This window comes from Lepisosteus oculatus, chromosome 8 (assembly GCF_040954835.1).
Source record: "Lepisosteus oculatus isolate fLepOcu1 chromosome 8, fLepOcu1.hap2, whole genome shotgun sequence".
In the NCBI taxonomy this organism is placed as follows: Eukaryota; Metazoa; Chordata; class Actinopteri; order Semionotiformes; family Lepisosteidae; genus Lepisosteus; species Lepisosteus oculatus.
Genome location: NC_090703.1, coordinates 40,525,856 through 40,552,096, shown reverse-complemented (window position 1 = coordinate 40,552,096; position 26,241 = coordinate 40,525,856). Strand labels below are relative to the sequence as shown.

At 42.0% G+C, this 26,241-nt stretch overlaps 1 protein-coding gene across 5 annotated transcripts in view; it reads left to right on the top strand.

The window, feature by feature from the left end:
• The window catches only part of nhsl2 (NHS-like 2), a 100,830-nt gene that overhangs the window by 50,271 nt on the left and 24,318 nt on the right, over nt 1-26,241 (top strand). The window contains exon 1 of one of the 5 annotated variants that reach the window (XM_006632802.3): nt 1,276-2,096. The exons of 3 other annotated variants lie outside the window; for them this stretch is intronic. In XM_006632802.3, the coding sequence (XP_006632865.3) occupies nt 2,015-2,096 (82 nt within the window). In that variant the 5' untranslated portion in view covers nt 1,276-2,014. Of the gene's footprint in view, nt 1-1,275; nt 2,097-6,834; nt 7,232-26,241 lie in introns of those variants that run through there. One more of the 5 variants, XM_015351332.2, reaches the window with a different exon arrangement.

The window sequence follows — 26,241 nt, the reverse complement described above, 5'->3', positions numbered from 1 at the left end:
GATACACAAAGGATTTGGGGAATCTTCAATCAACAAACAGATATATAAGATCCTTGGATCAATTAGCTACCGTTTTCCACCTGGGATAGATGGACTGAATGACCTCTCATCTCTAACCTTTCTAAAGGTCTTCGTTCACATCAGATCATGCCTGCCTTGGGTCTCCAAGTAGCTCAACCAGTAAAAGCACTTGCCTAAGCACTTGTTGACCATAGTTCTATCTGACTATGGGTTTGAATGTGGGTCATGTTGCTAGCTGGCTGTGACCAAGCTGAGGTGGTGTCTTGCTTGTTTGTGTTTGTGTGTGAACCAGCTAGTAGTCACAGTCCGCACCCTCAGCAAGTCTCTGAGGACTTGATCCACACAGGTCAAAGAGCAACTAACCTGTCATGCCTGAATGAGCATGAGCAGCTACCAAGCTACCCTAACGTGGCAGGCCCCTTGAACTTCTATGAACTGAGGGCAAGGACAAGCTTATTTCAGGCAGTGAGCCTAGATGCACAAGTGGAAGAAGTGAACTGTGAAAACTGCAGGCTCTAGCCCTGAAATAGGCAGCTGTTAGTGAAGCAAAACTTTGAAAGTCAACTGTATGTCTTCCGCTTCTTGTTATAACATTTTTTATTTTGCACATGCCCTGTTTATGGTTGTGGGCAGCACCTCGTAATGGGTAAGTCTCTGGACTCATGACTGCCGGGCTGTGGGTTTGAGTCCCAGCTGCAGACACTGCTGTTGTATCTTGAGTGAGGTTCTTTACTCAGGCTGCTCCAGTCCACCCTGCTGTACAAGTGGGGACGTCCTACTGGGAGACTCACATGTTCTTTCATCCACTGTCCGGCTGAACTGGCCACTCTGCTCAGGACATTGTGTCCAGAGAAAGAGTAAGGCCAGAGAAAGGTGGATGATGATGAGATAAAACCCACTGGAGGTGGAAGAGAAATACCCTGTCCCCTCTCTGTTGAGCTGGAAAAGTCTTCCTCAGCCATCATTTCTATAAATTCTTTTTTTGAAGCTGTTTCAAATAGTGGCAAACCAAGTTAAACACGTCCAGAAGACATAGAGATCGAGCAAACCTTAATCAATCCCAGAATACTCCACAGTAAAGAAAGGACATAACACTGGTGATATGAGCTCTAATGTCAAAATGCCAAAAATTGTTTATGCAGTTTTTTCTCTCCTTTGTGACTTTGCACATAATTGAAATGATTTGTAAAATCTGTACCACAGCCTGCAGGAATCCTCCTACAGAGTATCCTCAGCCACACTTCAGAAAGTTTCAACTCTCAGAGTTTCACTCTGAAATGATCCTGTCAATGAAGTTTATGTGCTGAAAAAAAAGAGTCACAAAACTATGAGGCCACATGCTGTTTTCCAGCAGATGTTCTGAATTGATAATTGAGTGAAGGTAAATGTAAGAACTAAGTATTCAGCTGATGTTTTTAAATTGACTGCAGGGAATCAGATAAAACCTCTGTACTGCATCCACAGTAATTTATAACAGGCAGAGCGCGTCTTTCCAGAGGGTGTGTTTTTTCTGTTCTTTTTCCAAGTGACACACACATACCCTTGGAAGAAGTCTTGGTTTGGCTGGGAAAATCATTTGCATTGGAATATAGCTTTTTTGATTGTGCTTTCGCCTGTGAACAGGACCCGACCAGCTGATATAAAAGCACAGTCGCCTCAGAGCCCAGACCCTCCAGCTTCTCTCCCGCCGACTGAACGCATGCACACACAGCTGCCCTCCCTCCTTCCTGCCTGCCTGCCTGCCTGCCTGGCTCCCTCTCTGCTCTCTCTTCTCTCAAGGCAGCGGTGGCTCCTCCTTCTGGAAAGACGCTGTCCCTAAGGAGCACTCCACATTGATGAATCATTCCAACACCCCCCTCCCCACCACCACCACACTCCCCTGTTTCATTGAACCAGACCTCTACAGCCCATAGCTGGCTCCAATCCAGGCAGGAACACGCACACTCTCGCGCGCGCTCTCGCTTGCTCACCGCAGAGGTAAGGGGATGAGGCGATGTTCTGGGACAGGAAGCACGGAATGATGGGCAACTCGCATCGCCAGCCCAAAGGGAGGCACAAAGCCAAGGAGGCAACAGGTACCAGTCCTCTACACCCCTGCTTCAGCCTGCCACAGGCATCAGAGAGGGAGTTGTGTGGCGTGATGCATATTTGCCTCTTGCTGTTGTTTACTTATGCTTGTGCTGAAACAGAGGAAGGGAATGCGTGTGTCTGTTTGTGTTGGGGGGTGGAGTTCGAGTGCTATTGGTATTGGTGGGCTTGCACTGCGCTGTGCTGCGCTGTAAGCCTTGAAATTGAATAATGAGATTTTTATCTGTCTTTCCAGTGACAGGTTTTGTATTGACGCTTCTGTCTTTGTGTGTTTGTTCTGAGATAAAGCAGATGACAGCACCTTTTAAATCTCCCTTCTCTCCCACACCCTCTTTCTCCTGACACTGTCGCAGGAGGGACAGGCAGTTAAGGTGCTGTCTTTCCAGGATCTTTGCACACCCAGACCCTGGTTTCACTGGCTCTGAAGGAGCAGTGAGCAGAGACATGGGTCATCCACAGGGCAGTGCCTGTGCTGTGTAACAGGTGAGTCTGGTGGCTCAAAAGGCATGCACTTGTGCAACAGTGTGATATGTTCTTCCCTAGCACCTGTCTTAGTTTTAGCTCGACGTTTTGAGGTCTGTGTTTTTTCTCTATCTATTCACAAAGCTGAGAGGGATCTTCACCTTGACCATGCTCTCTTCCCACGGCCTGTGCTCTCCCACTTGACTTCTTCTCATTAACAATTCCTGCCCTCACCTTGCAATGACTGGCTGCAGTGACTGGCATGAATTCCTTTGCATTGTGGGTAATAGCGTCTGACCATCAACTCTGTAGCGATGTGAGGGAGGGGAACTGAGAGGCACAAAATGTACAGATCGTTGTGTGCCTTCACTTTGTCCATTGTGAGAACCTTAACCTTTTATGTCACTGTCCTTGCTCATGATTCGTGTGTGTGAATCTACCATGGAAGTTGGTTGTATCATAAATCCTGAAGAATCAGGTACAAATTAATCGGTTGCCCTGTTAAAACTATTTGAAGAGTTTTGTAATGCATAGTCTTAACTGAGTTTTTTTTAAATTGCTCAATGATACAGGCCCTGAAAAACCCTGGGGTGATGCGGTGGCTCTGTGGCTAAGGATCCGTGCCTGCGGTGGTTGTATCCTGCAGCTGGCAGAGGAATCCTACTCCGCTGGGCCCCTGAGCAAGGCCCTTAACCCCACCTGCTCCAGGGGCGCTGTATAAATGGCTGACCCTGTGCTCTGACCCCAAGCTTCTCTCCCTGTCTGTGTGTCTCATGGAGAGCAAGCTGGGGTATGTAAAAAGACAAATTCCTAATACAAGAAATTGTATATGGCCAAGAAAGTGATCTTATCTAAAATTGACCTCTAGTTGTTTTAGACTGCTGTCAGACAATTAAATGGAGGGAATTGTGTGCTTAACAAAGTTCCTTGCTTCTATTTCTAATTAGTAAATGCGCCTGGAATGTCAGCTCCTGCTCCCCTCAAGGGGTCATTAGTTCTTTTTTTATAAACAAATATTAGCGCTTGTGTTCGACCATATAGGAAGGCAATGTGTCTCAGATGGCATTTGTCTGAACCCATCATAAATTAGCCTTCCCCTGTTAAAAAGAGCTTGTCTAATTAATGTTATTCTCAACCACTTGAGAAACATACACTATGCAAAGCTTGCCAATAACCTAGTTATTGATGAAGGGTACAGCTACTCTTAACCATGTATGATATAAAAAATATGGCCCTTTCATGCTATACTCAGTCATACAAAGATAAGGGAGAGATGGAGTCACATGTTGATTGCTCAACTGCCATTTTAGGAAGCCAGGTGCTTCCAGGCAGGTGTTACCTGCATGGAGCAAAATGAACAGGGCCTACTCACTCACCAGCCCAAATACTAAGGGGCAGGCACCCATTTAAACGTTAAAACTGAGAATCTGCAACATGTCGTTGGGCTGTTTATAGAGAGGGAGAGTGAAATGAAATGAAAGGACATGCTCAATAATGAAAGAAGGAAGCCCCCTTCTCAAAACCTGGGCTAGAACTACCCCAGAAAACCAGCCTCACGAAAGCAGAAGAAAACAGGAGGATTGAAGCAGAAACCAGGTGGTGGCAAAGCAGGTCTCAGAGATGGCCTTCAGGATTCAGCACGTGTCCCAACCGTGGTGAAGCCCTGAGGTAGGAAGCAGTCCAGCTGTTGTCTTTACCACCAGTTTTGCTGAGCAGCCACACCAGGGCAGTTCATGCAGGTGTGTACCTGAGGGCGTCCTCCTTGACTGTTCTTTTCCATGGCTTCTGTTCATTCATTAACTGGTTCTGATGAAGACTAAGCAACTTGCCAGCAGTTATGTCACCCTGCAACTCACGCCTGGCAACCCTTTGAAGTTAAGCAGGTGTGAGCCTGGTCAGTACCTGGATGGGAGATGGGAAATGCTAAGGCTGCTGCTGAAAGAGTGGGGCCAGTATGGGGCGCTCACCCTGCAGTCTATGTGTGTCCTAATGCCCCAGTATAATGACGGGGATACTATACTGTAAAAAGTCGCCGTCCTTCTGATGAGATGCAAGACCGAGGTCCTGACTCTCTGTGGTCATTAAAAATCCCTGGGTCTTTCTCAAAGATTAGAGGTGTTACCCTGGCATCCTGGCCAAATTTCCTAATAATCCCCATCTAATAACTGGCTTCATCACTCTGTTCTCCTACCCACTAATAGCTGATGTGCGGTGAGCGTTCTGGTGCACTATGGCTGCTGTCGCATCATCCAGGTGGATGCTGCACATTGGTGGTGGTTGTGGGGAGTCCCCACTACGTATAAAGTGCTTTGAGTGGCGTGTCCAGAAAAGCTCTATATGACTGTAAGCAATTATTATTATTATTATTAATAATAATATGGGCACTTAGTGTCCAATTTAGTGGATCACCTGACAGGACACATACTGTATCCTTGTCCTGCTGTAACATGTGGGCAGTTCCACAGTTTTGCCAGTTCAGTCCAAACATACTAGGCTTCAATTCAGACAATATTTTGATATTGGATGATGGGCGATTCCTGAGTCTGAGTTGAAAGGAGGGAAACAAATAGCTCTACTAATAAAAAACACTGAACAAAAAGACATGATTCTGAGGTGAAAATATGTCTACTTTTTGTCCACGGTTGCCCAGGATCATGGATAAAACATTAGCTTTGTTAAAAAGGATCTAAGTTGTGATTTGGAGCAAAAATAATTAAAAGCATCTCACAATTTAAAGGGAAATTGATCTGATTGAAAGCAAAACTCCAATGAGACTTGCTGTCCATTGCTTTTTGATTGTAAGACTGTAAGAGCTTGCTAGAATGGTATGCCGTGCTTGGGGTTGCAACAAGGAAGAGAATATATTTCTGGAGGCCAGAAATCAAAGCTAAGCTGCCAATCTGTAGTCCTCTGGGGCCACATGGTCTCCACGTTTAAGCTTGTCAATAAACTTGATTGATCTTATTACTTTCTCAATAGGACATACTTTAAAAGTATTCAAGGTTAGTCAGAAAGATGCACTTGGCAAGACACAGCGGCTTTTCAGATCTGAACCCTGGAAAGAATTCTTACGGTTTCACTGTTAAGAACCTGTTAAGTAATTGAGAGGCAACTGACCTCACTATCCCCAGATGCAGGGTCAGAGGTCAAGTATATTCTTGATTGTAGTCCTGTGGCCTCAGGTGAACTTGCTGGTGGCCACATGTAAGCAGCAATTGCACTGTTCCCTGTGTCAGCAGAGCTGCTGGATGGCATGCAGGTGCTGTCCTCAAGGGTGCAAACACCTGGCTTTGATAGTAACCACGGAGGGGGGAGTTCAGCTTCAGTACTGGCAGTGGCAGCCAATTTTCTTCTCTCCCTTAAATAAACACGCCTTGTGCCCTTCGCCACGTAGCCGATATAATTCCAACTGGCGGCCGCCTGACACATCAGTTCATTAGGAAATGTCCTTCAGGAAGTGAAGCAAGGCTTCTTTGGCCATGATGACACACGGTGCTTTCCCTCACAATGAGAAGCTCAAAGTGTTCCGCTATACAGGGCATTTTATTAGCTCAAGCTGCAGTTTTCAAGTTTTCAAATGTTTGTTTAAATTATATCACTAAATATCAGTAAAATAACTGTCTCGTCTACTTAAAAAATGTCTAGAAATGGGGAAACGACGGTTGCACTTTCTCTGTTAAATTACTGAGACGTGTAGGCCGCTTTCAAATGCTCTTATAATATTAACTGAAAATCCTGAAAAAAACATTGAATTTGAAGGTTCTTGAAGATCCAGCCTACTGTGTATTGAGTCTTTCAGATACATATCATTCCCCCATTTCCTAAATTGAGATTGTTTTAATTGTAAACTTAAAATAACATTTGAAACTATATACAAGTACTATATTTCACTGTATATAGCGATCAGGCTGTGTGAGAAGCTGATCTGGTTAGTTAGAACGTTATTCCGGGTCGGGTTTCATACTGAACAGCTGTCAGTATTATACGGTATTGTACTGCGCGTTGAGCACAGACTCGCCAAGGCGTCATGCAGTCAAGCTAGTAAAAGCGTGACACACAGTTAAGCATGAAGGTGTGAACCGATTGCACTTGAGGTCCACGGCGTTCTGTTTGGAATCTCTGCTCCGAAAAACATTGTTCACTTGAGCAAAAGTGCCAGATGTGTTTTGCAGCAAACGGTCGGGCTCCTATTTTCACACGCCCGACCCTGCTGGCTGCTGGAATTATTTTATTATTCTCATTGAAGAAAATTCTCCTCACCTCTCTGAGGCAGGAAGAGGCTCTAATGTGGGAAGGAAAGAGGATTAGAGTGCTGACAATGGGCGGAGAGGGGGGCTGCCTCCAACATTTGGTTCCTGCTCATTTCCTTTCTTTCTCCCTGGACATGATGAAGGAAGTGCAGGCTCCTGTGTGCTCTCCCTCTCCCTCCCCTTCTCTCTCTCTCCCACACTCGCACTGCTTCCCTCCAAGTCAATGGGAGCTCGCGCTCTTGCTCACAAACGCTGTGCCTCGCTTTGCACCACAGATCAGTTCTCCTGCTGAACTCGGGCTCTGTCTTTCCTCCCTCAGCTAGTCCCTTATGCTTTGGCTACACACTGAGCTCAGTAGCCCGGCTGCTTCATGCAAATGGAGTATTTTGCCCACTCCAGGATCCGAGGAGGTAAGTGAGGCAGCTTTCCATGGAATTTGTGAGACTGGGGGAACTTGTTTCATCTCTGTCGTCCTTAGATTAGATGGGTGGAAGGCATTACTTAAAGCACCGGGAATCTGGTGAAGGGGAGGACGGGATTAGGGAAAAAAGTAAGGAGAATCCAATGCACTTTAGCTTTTCCTCTTCATTTGTTATTTGATTTCTGTTACTCTGTGAGAGTGGGTTATGGAATCGGAGGGATAGGTGCTGTTCTGTGTGGAAGCTGCAGGTGTGGAGCTCTGTGTGGTTGGAAAGTGAATGCTCACAGGTGGGCTGGCCTGAGATTAGTGTGAATGGAGTCTGAGCAGCTGCCAGTGTGACACCAGGCTGTAGAGAATAGCATTTCATGTTTCACTAACTGACAATGTATCCCACTACCTTCATTATATCCCCACTGACAACTCTATGCATGCAAATGAAGTACCTGTGAAATGGTACCAGTTGTGAATGTTTTGTACAGGTCTCTTTGGCTAAATGCTAAATAAATAAAGCTTTCCTAAGAGATACAGTATTAGTGGAGCTCAGATCTCTCATTCTTTTTTCATGAGTCCATTATCAGAAGGGGTTCCTTCTGACTTTCACTGACTTAGACAGAAGCAGTATGTACATTTTTATTTTCTATTCGTAACATTCTGGTAGGGACTAAACCTGTCCTTGTTTGTTTCTGAGATTAGATTTGTGAATAGCTGCAACAGCTGGGTCTTTACACGGGACTGTCTCCTGTGCCCTCTAAAGAAATGGAATAGACTTGGGTTTGGCCTGGGATCCACATAGTCCCAGTTTGTTTATCTTGCAGACGTGGGGGCTACATGAATCAGTGCCATGATTTTCTGTGTTTAGGAGAAAAGGACATTGCAAACATGTGTTTTGTACTAGAACAATATGTAATATTTCTGTAATTATGCAGCATTTATTTTTATTTTTGCATTTTATATGCAATGTGGGGGCAACATGGTGCTGGTTACCATTGCTGCCTCACAGTGCTGGGGCTCTGGGTTCAATCCCCAGATCAGGAGTTGTCTGCATGGAGTTTGTATGGTCTTTTCGTGTTCGTGTGGGTTTCCTCCAAGTGCTCCAGTTTCTTCCCACAACCCTCAAACATACGGATAGCTTAATAGGCTTCTGGGAAAATTGGCCCTGATGTAATGTGTAAATGTGTGTGTTTATATCCGTGTGTCAGTCCTGCAAAGGACTGGTTACCCAGTCCAGAGTGTACCAGGTTAGGCTCCAACTCCCCCACAACCCTGAATTGGAAGAAGAGTTTAGAAATTGGGTGGATGGATATGCAATTTCCGGAGTCACTATAGTGCTAATCTGCTGACCAAGGATGTCAACAGTGGAAATAGCCTATATTATTTCTGAGACCCGTTCTTCCTTGATCAATCCCCTCTTATCAGCCTGAGGACAGACACCTAACATGGTCCAGCAAGGGGATTGTGCATTAGCCAGTTTAGCAATGCCAATGGGAAAAGCTGTCCACTGGAAGTAAGCGGCACAATATGGGTTTGGTAAGGCTCATTGTCAGACATTCGAACATGCTCTGGACACTAGGCAAAGGATTCTACTGGAAAGCCAGTTGGGCTCATTTCTGTTTCAGGGCAAGGGGAGAAAAAGAGTTTTTAAGAGAACAGAATGTGAAGCTATATTGTGATAACGTTTCTGTGCCAGATCTCAGCAGTTGGAAGGTACGGGCTAGAAGAGTTTTAAAGAAATGTGAAAAAATGAGTCATCACAGACAATTTAATGGGCAGCATCTGTTAATAATGAGCTTCATGTGATTTCTTTTTGCCTCGAAGCTGACAAATGAAACTTTAGCAATTTAAAGACTTTGCAGTCCTGCAGGCAAATGTGAATGTCTGACTGATTGGCAACATTACAGTGACGCGTGCAAGTTTAAACAGAGACCTTGCAGAGCCACATTCACCTTGACTGGAACACTGAATGTTTCTGAATGTATTTTTTAGTAGCCTGTTTACCAAAAAAGGATCTGGAAGTGCAGGCTGTGGAACATATACAGTGGTCCTGTCCTGCAATTCAGGCCTCCTCTTATCCTTTTGATGTTTATCTGCAGCATTTGTTGAGAAATTGGTTCTGGCTCTGCATGGAGATTAACACTTGAGAGTAAAGCACTGCACATTTACACTGATGGAGTGCTGTTTTTAAAAAAAAAAAAATGCCTCAGACTTGTTGCTGGAACTGGGTCACCAGAAAATGCTCAGTCCAGTCTGGATCAGCACAATGGCTACAGTATGACAGATCTCTTTCAACCGTGTCCTCATTTTAAAATTGCTTGGCATTGAAATGTCTCTCTCTGCCCAGTGTAACAATCCACAGTATTGATCCCTACAGCAAATCTTTCAGTGATGAATCTAAAATGTTCATTTATTATTAAGGAAAAGGGTAAATCAAAGGCAGTAAAGGAGCATACTCGGAGTAATTAAACTCACATGCTTCCATTATTTCCGAAAGCTTCTTTGACATTAAGCACAGCCCATCAGAGCAGCAGTGAAAGAAGATACCCAGTATTTCTTCAAACAAAGTCCTCATCATAAGTAGGTCTATGGGACGTTTCTAAACCAGTTTTTGAAACAAATCAGCCATCAATCAATTATTCTGAGTATGGTTGATTAATATCATTAGGTATGCCCATTGTAGATAAGAATGCTAGTAGGAAATAATAACTGTTTTGAGGCAATTATGATTCAGAATGAAATATTGTGTCAATGCCTATTATTGTTAGAGATAAGGGTGTTTGTATGATCCTTAAAGAAGACACTTCTGAAGCAGGAAGGAATTTGTCAGTGAGTGGACTGATAGGTAAACAGAGAAGCATAATTGACTCTCCTTTGCCAGTCCTAGGTGTAATGGTCCCCCTTAGTGTCTGTGGCTCTGCAGAAACACTTTCCCCTCTTGCTGAGAAAAAGCCAAGTTCACCTGCAAGAATTACAAGAATCCCATAAAGAGAAACCATTGCTCTTATCCGTCTCACATCAGTGTGAAAGAATGAGTCAGTGGTGAGAGGCTACAGGCTCAGATTTATTACAGCTATCTGCTGCAAGACAGGAAAGAAATTTCCCCTCAATGTTTCATTGAGACACTGCCTGTGGAAGTCATTGGGAGTGGCGCGGTCCCCACAGAGTCGGGACATTGAAGACTGACTGGCTGCCTGGGTAGCCGAATGCTCCTTCCCTGTGTTGTGATTTCTTGTTTTTCAGCTGTTACCTCAGAAGGTCTTTCACTCATGTTTTAACTTTTAATCTTGAAATTTCATCTTTCTGCCAATATTTCATGGACCTACTGTACGTGCTTTATTGTGTGGACTTGTGAAATATTTCCACTGCACACTTATCTGCTGATAGAATGGTACAGGAGGCCATTTGAGCAGGGAATTTATTTTGTTATACAGGTGGAGTGGCGGAGACTGCTCTTCTTGTTTTTTCACTTTTCCAAGGGTGCACCACAGAATTTGTGTCCATACTGGTGTGTGTCTTGGACACCACTGCGTCAATTGCTCTTTTGAAATGAGAACTCAGTGCTGTTTTATAATTCAGTCAGCTCTGAGATCAACAGGCTAAGATTTGGTCTACACTGATACTGTATATAACTACTGTATATAAAAATCTGAAAGAGACCCAGGAATGTCCCCCAGACATCTGATTGGCTTGCACTAGTGCTCAGTCAGACTAAGTGGAATGAGAGGACTTTGCAGATGATTAATCGTGATCACTATTTACAAGTGGAAGAGAAGAGATCATTCCCTTGAAATGACAGGTGCAAAGGTATTGATTCAGTTCTATTAGCCATCATTTCGTTGTCAGAGCTACTGTCAAAACAGTATTGCTCTCAATTTCATCCCAATGATTGGCTTTGGCTAAGAGCTGTAGCTCTGTGTCTTAGATCAGTGAATCAGAGAAGCTGGTTCTGGTGCTACCAAGCAGTGCATAGTAAAGCTACTGAATACAGTGCTGATGAAAGAAGATAAAGGATACCATAGATGACATTGCCACAGTTCCTACCTTTGGGATTTTTCTGTAAGTGCTGCAGAATCAAGAGTACACCCATTTGGTCTTACAGTGATCAAGACTGTGCTATGGATTTTTTGCCAAAAGCTGTCCTGGTCACTACATAACACAAAGCTTGCCACCTGTTTAATAATCCGTTTTTCTTAAAGCTTAAAGACCCTAAGGCATATTTAATCTACAGCTTCTCAAGTCACTTGTTGTTAAACATATGCCAGTTTAGAATGCAGCTTTGAATTCAAGTCAAGTCAATCCACTTGACTTAAGTTGATTTTTGTGAGCTTCTTAAAGTGCTTTTATATCAACGTGAAGTTCGTTTTCAGCTTACTAGAGCAGTTATTCAAATAAACCGAGGACTTCAATGAATTGTTTGTTTAAAAGGAATTTTGCTCAAGTAAATATTATGAGAATAACTTCACCTGGTAGATTTTTTAAAAATTTCTGCCTTCCTTTTGGTTGCTCTTTAGTTTCAGTTTGATTGTGTGTGGGCTAGGAGCTGTGCTTCTCTGGTTGAGGAATTGACATTACCTTTTAATTAACTTGAAGCAGCAAAATGTGCATGGTGTAGTAGTTGGGGATCAGTAAAATGCCCAGCTATACAAATGTACACAGTCGGTAAAAGTGTCGCTAAATAAATTCATTGCAATATTAAATGCAAATTTAATAATGGTTGAACATACTCTATAAAAAAGCTTAATTGCAGCACAAATAGCAAGGTGCATAACAAGAACTGGTTCCCAACAACAACATCTTGTATAAATGAGATGTACAGTATAGACTTCCTCCATTCTCGTGCTGCTTTTCCTTAAATGTCATCTCTAATCTTGCACTGATAACTCAGTTTAAAATAACAGCTTTTTAAAACAAATGCCCAGGGTCTGAGACATTATAAGGGTGCATGAGAAATTTCCAGAACGGTGCAACATTCACTTTGGAATCGTTCAATTGTGAGAAAATAGGACAGTTGTAGGGATTTGTGTCCATCTGGACCCTGATGCTGTTACACTACCGTGAGATTGCTATGCTTGTGTTTTGGCTTTTGTGTGTGCTTCTCCAGCATTTCAGAAGCCAAAGAAAGAGCTGTAAATTTTCCGTTATCAAGCTTATTTTAAGATCTGAGAATCACTGCCAAGGATGCCATTCCAGCCCAGTGAATAAATAAACGGTTGCCTTTCTGTCTTTTGTACAAAAAAGGAACTAAAGGTTTGTATATGGCTCTTTCTGCTACTTTTAAAACATAACTCTGGCGTACAGAGCTACGCACAGTCCCCAAAAAATTCAGTTCACTGTTCTGTGTGATGGAGAAATGTTGCCGTGATAAGATTCCACAGATTTTTATGAATAATTGTGGAATATCCTCTGCATGATTGTTTGTCATCTTTTGATACACCAACCAGTTCTTCCCCATAAAAGACCATTCTTGCCAAAGCAGGTCTCAGAGATGGCCTTCAGGATTAGAGAGGAAGACAGTTCAGGGCTGCCTAGAGCTCAGAGTCCCTTGCAGTCCAAACTGGAATGTCTGTTCCTTTCTAAGAGCAAAAAGTTCTCAGCCTCATTCCTTGAGGCATCTGCACAACTAGGAGCAACACAAGCCAAATACGTATTTGAATGTAAGAAGAGAGCTCTGTGTCCACATCCCGGAGTAATGTTCCGGAAAGAATGGTGAAAAGTAGGCCCTGGCAGAGATCCAACTTTGAAAACACAATTGTTGCTCATTGTTTCCAGAACCTTTGATTCGTGTATTCTTTGGAAATCAATTGATTTTTAAAATTTTTTAAAAAAATGTATTTGCCTGCGTGATCTCCTACACAACTGAAAAGAATAACTTTTTCCGTGTTTAATTTTTTTTGCTACAGTTTGGTTTGATTGGGAGGCCTGGGTTTTAGATTAGGCTTGAGTGTGTGGGAAACAAAACACCCTGTGCCAGTCTCATTCTGTTCTCCGTTCTGTTTAATTACTGCTTACTCCAGCAACATGGCCCAGGCAGGGCAGAGCCATTCTGACAATCACAACTGAGAAATGATTTGACAGCAGCCATATCACTGTGCAACTCACAACTGGCAGCCCACTGAAGCTAAGCAGGTGTGAGCCTGGTCAGTACCTGGATGGGAGAGCTCCTGGGAAAAACTAAGGTTGCTGCTGGAAGAGGTGTTAGTTGGGCCAGCAGGGGGTGCTCACCCTGCGGTCCATGTGGGTTCTAATGCAGTATAGTGACAGGGACACTATACTGTAAACAAGTGCTGTCCTTCAGATGAGACGTCCAAGGTCCTGACACTCTGTGGTCATTAAAAATCCCAGGGCGTTTCTCAAAAGAGTAGGGGTGTAACTCCAGCGTCCTGGCCAAATTTCCCATTGGCCCTTACTAATCATGGCCTCTTAATCCCCATTTATGATTTGGCTTCATTACTCTGCTCTCACCCCCACTAATAGCTGATGTGTGGTGAGCGTTCTGGTGCACTATGGCTGCCGTCGCATCATCCAGGTGGATGCTGCACATTGGTGGTGGTGGAGGGGAGTCCCCATTACCTGTAAAGCGCTTTGAGTGGAGTGTCAAGAAAAGTGCTATATAAATGTAAGCAATTATTATTATTATTAAACTGCCTTAGTGTTCACTGCTACCTCAGATTTCAGTTCCAACACAATTTCTGGCTCTTCATGAACATGCAGTGCTAATTAAATATTAATAAGAAGGGAAATAAAAATCTGTGGAATTTCACTTAAAAGGTATTGGAGCTATTTTGCTATATTAAAATGAATGGTTTACTTAATCTGATTTTGTGGTGATGTGTTGCGTTTTACTAAGTGTTTTTCATGAGTACTGTAGCTGGGATTTACATTCTAAATGATACAATACTTTAGATATACTTTGGAGAAAAGTTATCGATGGACACAATACTGACAATATTTGCATTGTTGGTCTGCAAGAAAATCCGACTTCATAAGCACTAAATCTGTTTTTAAAAACCTGTGAACATTGTGAAAAATCTGTTTTTGGATGTCTGTTATAAAGGTAGAGTTAGGGATTACAGTAGGGTCAGGATAACAACTACTATGAAAGTTTTACTTAATTTAATGTTGTGCTTGTGTGTTATTACCTTTACTGAAGGGTTTACGTTCAAACTGATGCTTCTGATGTAATTTGAAGAATTAGATTTTTATAGATACAATACTAACGTTATGTGTAATATTCGTCTTAAAAAAATGTGAAGCTCTGACTAAATAAGCATTAAATCCCTATTTCAAAAGCTTGTGAAAAGTGCGGAAAAACCTGTTTTGGGTGTCGTTATAATGAGACTACCAACCTTAAACCGGGGATCATTAACATAACAATCTTTCCATATTTGGGTTTGGACTAGAGTATAATTTACTTTGGTGTAGTTTTGTGTTAGTTGCATTTATATTTAAGTATTTTTAGCTTTATTTGAGATTTAAGATCAATTTGATACTCCTGATACACTTTAGGCAAAGCTATTAATGGGCACAATACTATCTATGAAGCTGGATAAGTAAGGGTTGATCCATTTTAAAAGTTTGGGAACAGTGTGATCAATCTGTTTTCAGATATTTTATTTAAGGAGAAAGATAATCCTAACCCTAACCTGGGATTTATTGAGGTAATAATTTTTCCAGGTCAGGGTTTGGACTAAATTCATCTTAACAATTACTATGAAAGTCATATGGTGCTGCTGGAAAATGATCATAAGAAATGTAAATGGAATGGAAGATGTGTAAGGAAGATGTGTATATATCGCCTTCATTTATTGTTTGATCTTGAAAGGTTGACCATAGTGCCTTAAAATTCTTATTTTTTTCTCATTAAACACACAGTATTCAGTTATAATAAAATGATCACTTTGGACTACAGAGGTACAAGTAATTTTGACCCTTCTGCACACACTCTACAGCAGCCCCTGTATGATAAACAAAGTCAAGAGTCTTGGGACTGCTGGGTTTGTGTCTGATTGGTGTTTTATTGGTCACATGTTAGCCTTGTGTAGTTTATTTGTTATATAGTCTTGGCCTTTTTTGCTCTACCTAAGATCCTTACAGTACCTCTTCATACTTCAGTTATGGAGTGCTTTGAAGGTCTGTGTGGAAAAGCTATGATCATGAGATTGACACACTGTGCAGTGTCAAGTGTCAGCATGTCTCTTGGTGGCCCAGATATAAGAGACAAAGGTGTAAAAGAAATGTGTGAATGAGACCTCATATAGCCTTTTCTCAGTAAACCTCTGAAATGTACCCTTTCTTTCCAGTGCTCAGTAAGAATCGTGAATTTAGCCATCACTGATCTTGTCTGTGAGGCCTGGTAGCAGTGGAATTTGTCCTCCAACGTCTCAAATCTTTACAGTGCAGGCCTGATTGTCGTCTAAGTAATGACTATTGTGCACCACAAAGTTTAGAACATATGGAGAGTTTCACCTGAGTGAAGGCCATTGATCATGAGATCAATGGGGTGCAGTGGTGGCTCTGTGGCTAAGGATCTGCGCCTGTGGCTGGAAGGTTGCTGGTTCGAAGCCTGCAGCAGGCAAAGGAATCCTACTCTGTTGGGCTGGTGAGCAAGGCCCTTAACCCCAACTGCTCCAGGGGTGCTGTATAAATGGCTGACCCTGCGCTCTGACCCCAAACTTCTCTCTCCCTGCCTGTGTGTCTCATGGAGAGCAAGTTGGGGTATGTGAAAAGACAAATGCAAAAAATTGTACATGGCTAATAAAGTGATCTTATCGTTAGTTTCATCTTCCTTGTTTGATTGACAGCAATTTATTAATCCAGCCACTTCTTAAAGGAACATGTAGAACCAGTTGCAACAGTAGCTCGTTTTTTAATGTAGTCTGTAATATTACATTTTTTAAAAATTTTGACTGGAGAGGCATCTAAACTGTAAATAGTCTGTTAAAATAAGGGAGTGGGGGGACTCTGGACCTGAAAGGCCATAAGTTCACATCCTGAGTTGGGTCAAGGCTACTATAACATTAAGAAAGGCAGTTCAGCAAACATAAATAGATACTAAGGTGAGTATTTATAGTATTTCTGGATAAAAGTGTCAGCTGGATAAACTAATGGTAATGATACAGTTGCTGAAAATGAAGAATGAAGTGTTATCTGGAGTCTTTAAAATGTCCAGTCAGAAGCTGCTTTCAAAATACCTTATTACTTGAGCAGTGTAGATTTAAGAAGGAATGATTTTTATTCCAGTTTTCCATAAATGCCAATTATCCGCATTAGAGCGCACATGGCATGTACTAGATCAATTAATTGATTGATTGATTAGCCAATCAAACACACCCACCTGGAGAGTTCTGTTTGCCAAATGGAGAGGGGAAAAATGACTTAAACACATTGTTAGAGGTCAGATTGTTTTTCTTGGAAAAACAGGAACTCACCCCTCCTGAGATAAACCCGTGCTGCCTGCCAGGGTGACTAATGTCTGAAATGTGCACTGTATAAATTGATTAAGTATATCTGGATCAGCTTATCAAGGGTGATGTAAAGGAGCAAATGTAAAAAAAAAAACAGATTGTGTGAGTGGCTTGAATGGTGTTTGTGATTTGCTCAGATGAAGCTGAACTGCGCCTGGGTTCACTCTCAAAATTGAATGTCCCATACACAAATACTAAGTTGGTGTTCCTTTCTACATAGAAAAGGGTAGTCATGCATCCTGTCAGATAAAATTGCTTTTTTTAATACAGGAAATTTGGAAGTTGGTCAATACTGTTAAATTGTTTAATAGTGTTTAACAGACAAAATTCCCACAGGTATTTGTTTCACATATTGACATTTTCTCCATGAGTGAAATAAAGCCATCTTAGCTCTTTTCATAGAAACGTTTTGAGAAGTGGCATGTCCTTTTTTGCACTCCTGGGGTTGGGGTTCTTTAAAGCTTTGTAAGCTGGCATGCCAAGTTTCTTTAGTTTTGTTTTTTAGATCATCTGTTTTCTTCCTTGTGTACTTAATAGAAGTTGTTTGTGCAACAGTGAAGGAAGTAGAAACTAGTAAATAAAGTATTGTGGTCTTTCACATACAGCTGGGCGTTTGCCTGTTAGATTACCCTCCTGAACTATGGGAAAGAAAAAAACAAGAAAAACAAAATGTTCTGATATGTAGTTAGAAGAACTGATAAAATTGTACAAATTTTACAATTAACCACATTTAAAATACTGCATTCAAAATTGGCCAAGTTAAAAAAAAGATATTGCCGCTCTGGAATTAGGACAGAGAAAACTAGCCAGGTACATTCCTGAGCTTCATGGATTGTCCTATCTTTATAGAAACGGCAAACCATTGACAAAATTAAACGTGAGGACATCTTTGAAATGAACCGTTAACCTCAACTGAATTTTAAACTTTACACAAGGAGTGGTGGGAGTGTGGAACAAGCTAACCAGCCATGCTGTTGAAGTGGAGTCCTTGGCTTCCTTCAAGAAACATCTGGATAATGTCCACAGATCCGGTAGTTAATCACTACCAAATGGCTGAAGAGCCAAATGGAAAAAGGGAACAAACGTTTCTTTTGGAAGATGTTTTTGTCTCATATGTAGCCTCAACACGCAGAGTCTTTTCATCATCTAAGAGCAGGTCTCGCTCGGCAGTTGAGCATCTGCTCTGATTAGCTGATAAACTCCGGGTTGGCTGTCCTGGCCCAGCAAGAGGAAATGGAGAGGACCATCTCCGAGGCACGTTGATAAACATCTGCAAGGCAGCTCCCAGACTGGACCCGAGTTTGTGGCATCCCTCAGGAGAGGAGTAATGAAAGACTGGGCAGGCAGGAGCCTTCACGAGCCGCTGTAACGGTCTCTCTGAGGCCCCAGGAAACCCTGCTGGCTTCCTCTGTCACGCCTTGTCAGCTTCCTCTTCTGTGGGCCGCGGTGGCTTACTGTTTACAGCACAGGAGCGCATGACCACAGACAGAAGAGAGGTGTACCCTGGTGCTGAAGCAGCACATCTCGCATAAAGCCCAGGGAATTCTGGGGGAAGCGCAGACAGAACACTCCTAAAACCTCGAATAGAGACTCCAGCCAGAAGCACAAAGCGATCAAGGGTCTGAACAGGTAACCTTTTGTGTTTGCTCCTTTTTTATCCTAGGTATGATGTTGTAGTGACTTACCAATGTAAGATGCAGGGTGCCAATACTTATTTAACTATGAGTGTTATTTCAAAGGTTTATTCTGCAGGTGGGTTTTTCAAAATTAGTAAGAACGGGGCTTATTTTTCTGTGGCAAGTCAAAACTTCATCCATCCAAATCCATTCAGTACCTGAATATGTGGCTGGTTATATCGGGATAATCAAGGTGAAAATCTTAGAGAACTGTATGGGCAAGTGCATTTAATTTCCGATCTGATGTTGCTCATTGCCCTCTGTGTCCTGTATTGCAGCCACTTCAGAGAGGATATCAAGACTTACTGGACAGTCGGGCAAGATGTGCAAGACTCCAGATAATGTTAAAAAAAAAGATATAATAATGACATAAAGCTCAGCCAGGTCCAGATGTCTCTCTTCTAAGTTACAGTATAAACACAGTGGCGCCAATTCTAATATGAACAGCTGGAGTACAAATGCTCTGCTCACCAGAGCCACTGAATGCGAACATTTAAATATAGAAACGATGGAAAGAGAATGCTGCCAGACAGCACAGATATGGAGTTTTGCAGATCTCTCTATTTAATCCACTGGCACCATTGCCACCTGCACAGAACACAGAACTTTGAGCTAAAGGCATCATTTGAAGCAGCTCAGGAGTCAATGTGATTCGAGTGGTAGTTAAATTAGGCAGCAGTGGAGGTGACTTTGCAAGTGCAGAATGAGTGCTGAGCACATACTAGATTGCACAGGTGTTGGCTCTGAGGGGTGAGAGTTTTTGCTGATTCGCAATATGTGCAATGGGAGCGGTTTTGTCCGATCAGCTGTTTACTTTACTGTCTGGGGATCACTAACGAGTTGCACTGTTACATTTTTGGCATATAGCAATTTCTGCCTCTTTTCTAATTCCTTTCTGTATTTTAATATTTATTTTATAGGGCTTCATATAGGTTTTAAGTGTGAGCCATTTTTCAGTGACATCCGACATTGGTTATTCATAATACATTTTTAATGCCAAACTGTGAACAGACATAACAATCAGTGTTATCTCTTTGCTAATGATATCCGTTTGGAAATACAAATAGTAATTAGTACACATAATTCTTAAACAGCTTTTCTGAACATGCATAACCTAAGCTTTATAAAAAATATATCAGGGGACAGTAGGTTATAGCTCTTATTAAACATTAAAAATACAATTAAGTCTTGTTTGGCAGATACACACCACAGAGCCCTGTAGATTTAACCTGGCACGTTGCTCTTGTGTCTCTCTGTGAAATTCATCATAAATGAATGAACTGAAAAGAGTATGCAATCAAGCAGGACTGAATTGTATAGAAGGAGCTGAGCAGCTATAAACACCTTACTGTCAGTTTCCAGAGGCTAAAGAAGAATCTGAATACCTGTTGTTTCAGAATTCACATTATATTGAAAATTCCATCTGTAGCCCTTATGACACCAGAGCCTAAAGTCTCCTGGTGAGTTACAGGTCTGTGTCCTGTCAGATTTCATTCCGAGAATATTTGGAGCTTTGCAGCGAGACCTGTAAACGCCAAGGAGAGAGAAATCATAATTTCATTTTACTGTTTTTCTCACAGATCCCCTAATTAAGTTGTTTGTCTCATTTTGCAATGCCCTTCTTGTAACTGGGTGGGTCAACATTGCCGGAAGTGGGCTGTGTCCCTGTGATCACATCTGTTGAGATGCGGTTAGCAGTTTGAAAGAAGTCGACAGCCGGGTCAGCAGTCCCACACCTGCTTTATTTATTGCCATTTCTGTTGGTTTACCACTTCTGAGGTGTGGAGAACAATAACATCAGGACGGTTAGATCGGTCCTACAGGGGTCACAGGACTGGGAGTTTTTAAGAAACGTGCAGATGAAAACCAGAACGTTTCTGCTGCTGCTGCAAGACTTGAGTTGATAAAGTGTAAGAGGAATTATTCAGTCAGCCTTTTACAGCTTCCCCAAGATGCCTAATAGGAAGGTCAGTGATTCTGTACGGCAGCATATGGAATGTCAGTAAAGACTGGAGGTCAGAGCTCTGGACTCCCGAATAGTCTTCGGTTAAAATCCCAAGTGGGCACACTGCTGTTGCACCCACAAGCAAGATACTGACTGCTCAGGAAAACACAGCTGTATAAATGTGGACCAAACACTTTTATGTTTACAGTTAATTATACAGTAGCTACTGTAAGCTTCTGCCTCATAAATTAATAATAATAGGTCACCGACATTGGAAGGACTGTGTGGCCTGAGACCACGATTCCTGAGAGATCGTAACCTGATTGAGTACCGACTGCAGACAGAAAGGCCAAGCAGGAAGGACACCTCCAGGTGTGGTTACTTATTTCTTTTGACGGGTAGACCACAACGGTAGTTTCATAAAATATAATACTGGCATTATACTGCTCATCACTGTGACAGATTTTGTTTGCTTCAGGTCATACAAAACTCCTTGGTGCTCTTTTTGGTGTTGCAGCAAACTAGCAGTAAAGGCCTCACTCGGGATGGAGCTAGGCAACCACAGGCTAATTCCTCAGTGGTTTCCAGAGCTGTGCAGTGTGGAGCAATGAGGGTGGACAGCAGTGTCGTCACTGCAGGCTTTGAACCCACATCTTTTTGGTAGTGAGTCCTAACAATAGATCAATGCAGTTTTTATTTTTAATCTTCACCCTCCTTTCCAACCCTCCTATTAGAAAAAGTATTGGTACTGTAGTAACAAAGAACCAAATTCCTTCACCAAATCACAAATATCTGCGTCTCCTGTGTCCCGCTGTGCTGCCTAAACATTTCTGCAACTATCCCAGTATTCCGCTATACAGGAAGCAGGAAATGAATAGAACACAGGACGTAAGTGTTAGTGATATTCACCACTCCTTTAATGTTTCCCGTCCCTGCTAGTGAGCAAAGTAATACATTGGTCTGTGGTTTGTCTGTGCTCAGACACACATCAGTCCGGGTGCAATATTTTCTTTGACACTCGGTGGTACTGGGGGTATACTTCCCAAAAAACATGACACCATCATTTTTAAGAGATTCCTACTGTATATGTGGCATTAAATCTTCTACAGAACCAATGGACAAATCAACTTGATCCTAGTCTTTGGAAGGGAAGACTTCCTTGGAACTTTTCTTGGAAGAGGCTATGCTGTTTTCCAGTGAGATGTGGTTTATCAAAATATTTAGCCATTGAGAAGCACTCATTTCATTTCTGCTTTTCCAATTTAATAGAATTGTTTTCTTTGCGATATTTATGGCAGTAACACCATTTTTTTTATTTTGAATGGGGAAATCAGAAACTGAGAGGTGACTTGGCAAACATAAAGTGGGAGAGAATGGAATGCCATGCGTGGTCTGGGAAGTAGGGAGATCCATATTTCTTGGCCACAGATCAGATGGACTGGCCACAGCGTGGCCATTTTTAGTCTCAGAGAGTTGGCCTTTAAATTATTGCTCGACATGCTTGTGCTCCCTTAATGAGGTTTGCTTTTGAATGTGTTTGTGAGTGCTACTTAATTAAGTCCTGGGTCTCACATTAAGTCATCTCTGGGTAATTACTGGTCTACTAATGGATGGCATTACATTAGCCAAAGTCAGTGTGTCACGTCTGTAGGTAGACAAAGCTTTGGACTCAGTGAACTCACTGGTGGACTCACTGAACACAGGGGCCAAGGAAGTGACACAAAGTGATTTTCTGACCACACCCCTCTGAAATGAGAGTTGATCCTTCTGGGGGTACTGTTTCAAAACGTCAGGCGCATGGTGACTCAATGCCCAGTTACATAAACGTTTTTCAAATCTGGCCACCAAATATACTTCTGTTCCTTATTTCAGATATGATCCATTTTTCTGGATGACAGCTCTTTTTCTGGGGTGAGCTCTTAGCTTTCCCACATCAGGTGTTGTACTGCAGCCTCCCCTGGTCACATAACGTTACTTACAGTAGCAGCCACACTCCTGTTCTGTGCTGAAAACAAAAACAAAGGCGGCATCTACAGTTTCAGTTCCCTCTTTTGCTGCACCCAACATGTCTTCAAATCTTCAGTAGAATTCAAAGGCAAAAAAGAAAATCTCTGTTGGGTTTTCCTGTTAGACCCTGAACTCTTTAAATCTATTAAGTCATTTTGCTCTCAAATGCTGTAAACCTGCTCTGTGCTTGAATCAATCACACTGCCGTTTTCATCGTTAGGAGGTTAGTCCCTGAACTTGGAAAGAGAACTGTATTGTGCTTTCTGAGAGGCACATAAACGATGTCATCAGTCTTAATCTGCGAGTTCCACAAAATGCTGGTGTGAAATAAGGGACTCCTCTGCGTATAAGATGATTGTGAAACAAGAACAAAACAGAATAATAGATTCTCCCTGCATTTTATTCTGCCTTCAGTGCAGGCTGTCCCTTCTACAGGTTCAGTATGGAGGCACTGCTGAATACAGTCTTTGAAACCATGGTAACGTAAGGCAGCTTGGTAAAGAGTCTCTGATTATGGTAAATTACAGTGGATAAGATTGTAACACTCAGTAAGGCTGCTTCTGGGGGGCTGTTTTTGTTTTAATAAATGTGTTTGGAAAGCACAGACCAGATAGAGAATATTTTAGTTGTGAGCAGCTTTTGCAGGCTCTATGTCAACATTACATCATTACACCATCTTGGCAGCTGAACATCTTAACTTCAAAGTGCATGTTAACTGTTAACTGACAACATACACATTGTGCTTTTCTGTTATTTCCTCCATTGAATCCTGTTTTCCCTCATTGAAAATGAGATGAGATGTATTATAACAGTTAGTGAGATGATGAATGCCACTGTGTTTTATATTTTAAAAGCTAACATGACACTGTGGTTCTTGCTGCACTGAGGATACCTGGGCCTCACACCAAACCAGCAAGCAGTAATGTTATCAAAGGTAGCTCTTGATTGAAATAAATCTCACAAACAAATATGTGCTTGCCTATTGCATATTCTTTTTTAACCTTAGCTGAGCAAGCCACTCAAACTTAGAGCAGTACAGGCATACTTATATATGTGAAAAGCCATGACCAGCATTTCTTAATTTTCTCAAGAAGAAACATACTTATCATTATATACTGCTAGCTCTGAGGGTAAGTCTGGTTATACAGCACATACACGATACACTGTACAGTATATAGAGGTGTAGAGTGATTATATTGATACTTTTCCAGATTACACTGAATGCACAAGGTTCTGATATTGCAGACAGCCATTCAATTTGGTATTCTACACATACATAAGAACTACATACACAACTATACATGGAGACAAATAGCATATACTGTACTTACAGACTACAGACTATTCTAGACTGTTAAGATTATCTTCATGAACCCAGACATATTTGGATGTGAGCTCCCTTTGTAATGAAATGTGTCCCTCACTGATGGCTTGTGGAAAAGTTATATTAAAGCTGGAGATACAGTATGGCAACTACCGACCACTGAACACCAAAGGGCAGAGTGTTGATGCTCACATGGAAAGAGCAGTGGGCCGGCAGACCAAATCACCAGACTATTCAGATACTGTGTGAACAACCTTCTTTCAGGGCACTAGAGTTGCGCAAGTCAGTGCTGAGAGCCATTTTCCAATCTGAGGCAGAAGTTGCCCAAGATGATGAGGAGTGCCTTTAGAAAAGTGCTGGCTCTGTGGTGTCCTGACAAACTCCCTGTAGTACACATGCTCCCTCTTGTGGTAGAGGTGGTAGTGGCAGCTTTTCCTTCTCTCCTGCTACTCCAAGCTGCCTATGTGGATTCGGCCGAAACGTTGTGTTTTCTTTCTTCTTTTTTTTCAGCATGGAATAAACCTACTACTTGTTCCTATGTGGATTCTTAACCCACTGTAATTCTAAGAGAGATGTCTGGCTACAGTGTGTGTCTGTTGGTTTATACAGACTCTGCAATAGGCTTCACAGCCACTCCCTTTTCTGTACAAAAACAAGTTAGCCTCCCAACTTCTCCTTTTTTATGCCACTTTGGCTAAGTAGAACTGACTGGTTTATCTGCCTGCAGCACTACACAGATGACAGATTTTTGTAGATATTTTTAATTTATCTCTCCTGCAAATTGGTACTTTTTATGAACAGCTATTGAAGAACAGGAAACCCTGTAGTTATTGGTCACCCTCTGCAAGGACAAGAATCTTACTGATCAGGCCCTGATGATTTCAGGGTAAGATTTTTTTTTGGAGGGGAGGGCAGAGAAATGCAGAGCAGGAACGTCTGTGCCAGTGAATGAGCTGGCATGAGTTTAAGATCTACATGTTCTGAGACACACGGAGAGCTGCCACCTGGCCCCTTAATTCTGGAATACCTTGAGACAGGACAAGTCCCTAAACTGACAGTTAGACGTTTGCTATGGTGATAACACTCATGAATGATAACGTTCTTTGTAATACTGCTTTGCATTAATCTATTTTTTGAATTTCCTTATTGATTAGTTTATTTCCCTATGGCTTAGAGTCTGCCTTGCCAGGCATGTGACAATCTATGAGAATGAAATATTGAACAGAGAAAAACTAAAAAATGAGTGACTACATAAAAACATTGTTGATTTTAGATTTTTTTAGATAACTTATTCCATGTCACCCATTTGCAACAGTCACTAAATACGTTTTTTCCTCAAGGAAACACTGTATTAAACTGTGTTTTAACCTTAACACCACTTCTCCATCTTAAAATTAAGCCCTACAATGACTTAAGCAGTTAATCTTGAATAGCAACCCACAGAATGCTTCCAGCAGATCCTGTTTGGCCAGAGACAACACACTTTGAAAAAACAAGTACCACCCCCCACCCCCTACAGAGGTGCAGGCAGTTGGGAGGCTTTCACCAGTTACAATCCTAGACCACCCATCTGTGTAATCTCAGTTTCTCATATTAAGGTGGCATTGACCAGCACCATCCAACCCTAGACACCACCACCTCGTATCAGCCCGACATCAACTCGTCCAGCGTGATCCTCTGCAGTGAACTAGAACTACACGGAGCCTGAAAAACTATCCAACAGACACCTGTCCAGCACCTCTGTACAGACTAAGCTGTATTTTCTCAATTATCCCACATTTGCCAAGTCTCACAGGCCTGTAAACCAGCTCAGTACAGCTCTGGTCAAACTCTATACAGTACATCACTTATACACCCTCTCCTACCACACTAAAGTCTAGATTCAGACTGCTGTAGTTTACTCCAATCACACCCAGAGTTTATCACTTTTGCTCCTTTCCCTCAAGTGGAATTTCTATCCCTCTGAGTGCTAATTACTCATTAAGAGGAGCTGTGATTCATTCAACAGGTTCTTTCAATGAGCAGTCAGCTGTCCTTAAAAATGTGTTATACTCTTTGTCAGCATAACGGTACAACACTAGGGTGTCCCGAACTTGGGAACTGTATTATTTTCTTACTGTATTTTATCATTTATTTTGCTCATAATTAGTTGTGTGGTTATTGATAAATGTTATTCTGTTTTCATTTTAAATGCTGTATTTAGACATCATTATGGCTTAGTAGCTTGCTTGTTGTGAAATTATACAGTGTGATTAGCAAATCTTGGTAGAAAGTGTTACCAGAGTCATTAAGCAATAGTGTAAGTTTAGCAAATGTCTGTTGCCTGTAAATTGAGGCGTGAAACTGTGTCCTTTCTTAGGAGGTCTTAAAAACATGGATACCAATTGTTCCTGTGGCCACTGTGAATGAATAAGTAATAGGTTTATTCCATGCTGAAAAAAAGAAGAAAGAAAACACAGAGGTGCTCACAGCTGAAGAAGGCTCCACGGCCGAAACATTGTGTTTTCTTTCTTCTTTTTTTTTCAGCATGGAATAAACCTATTACTTGTTCCTTTGCAGCCTACGCATGCTGACGCAGCTACCCACCTG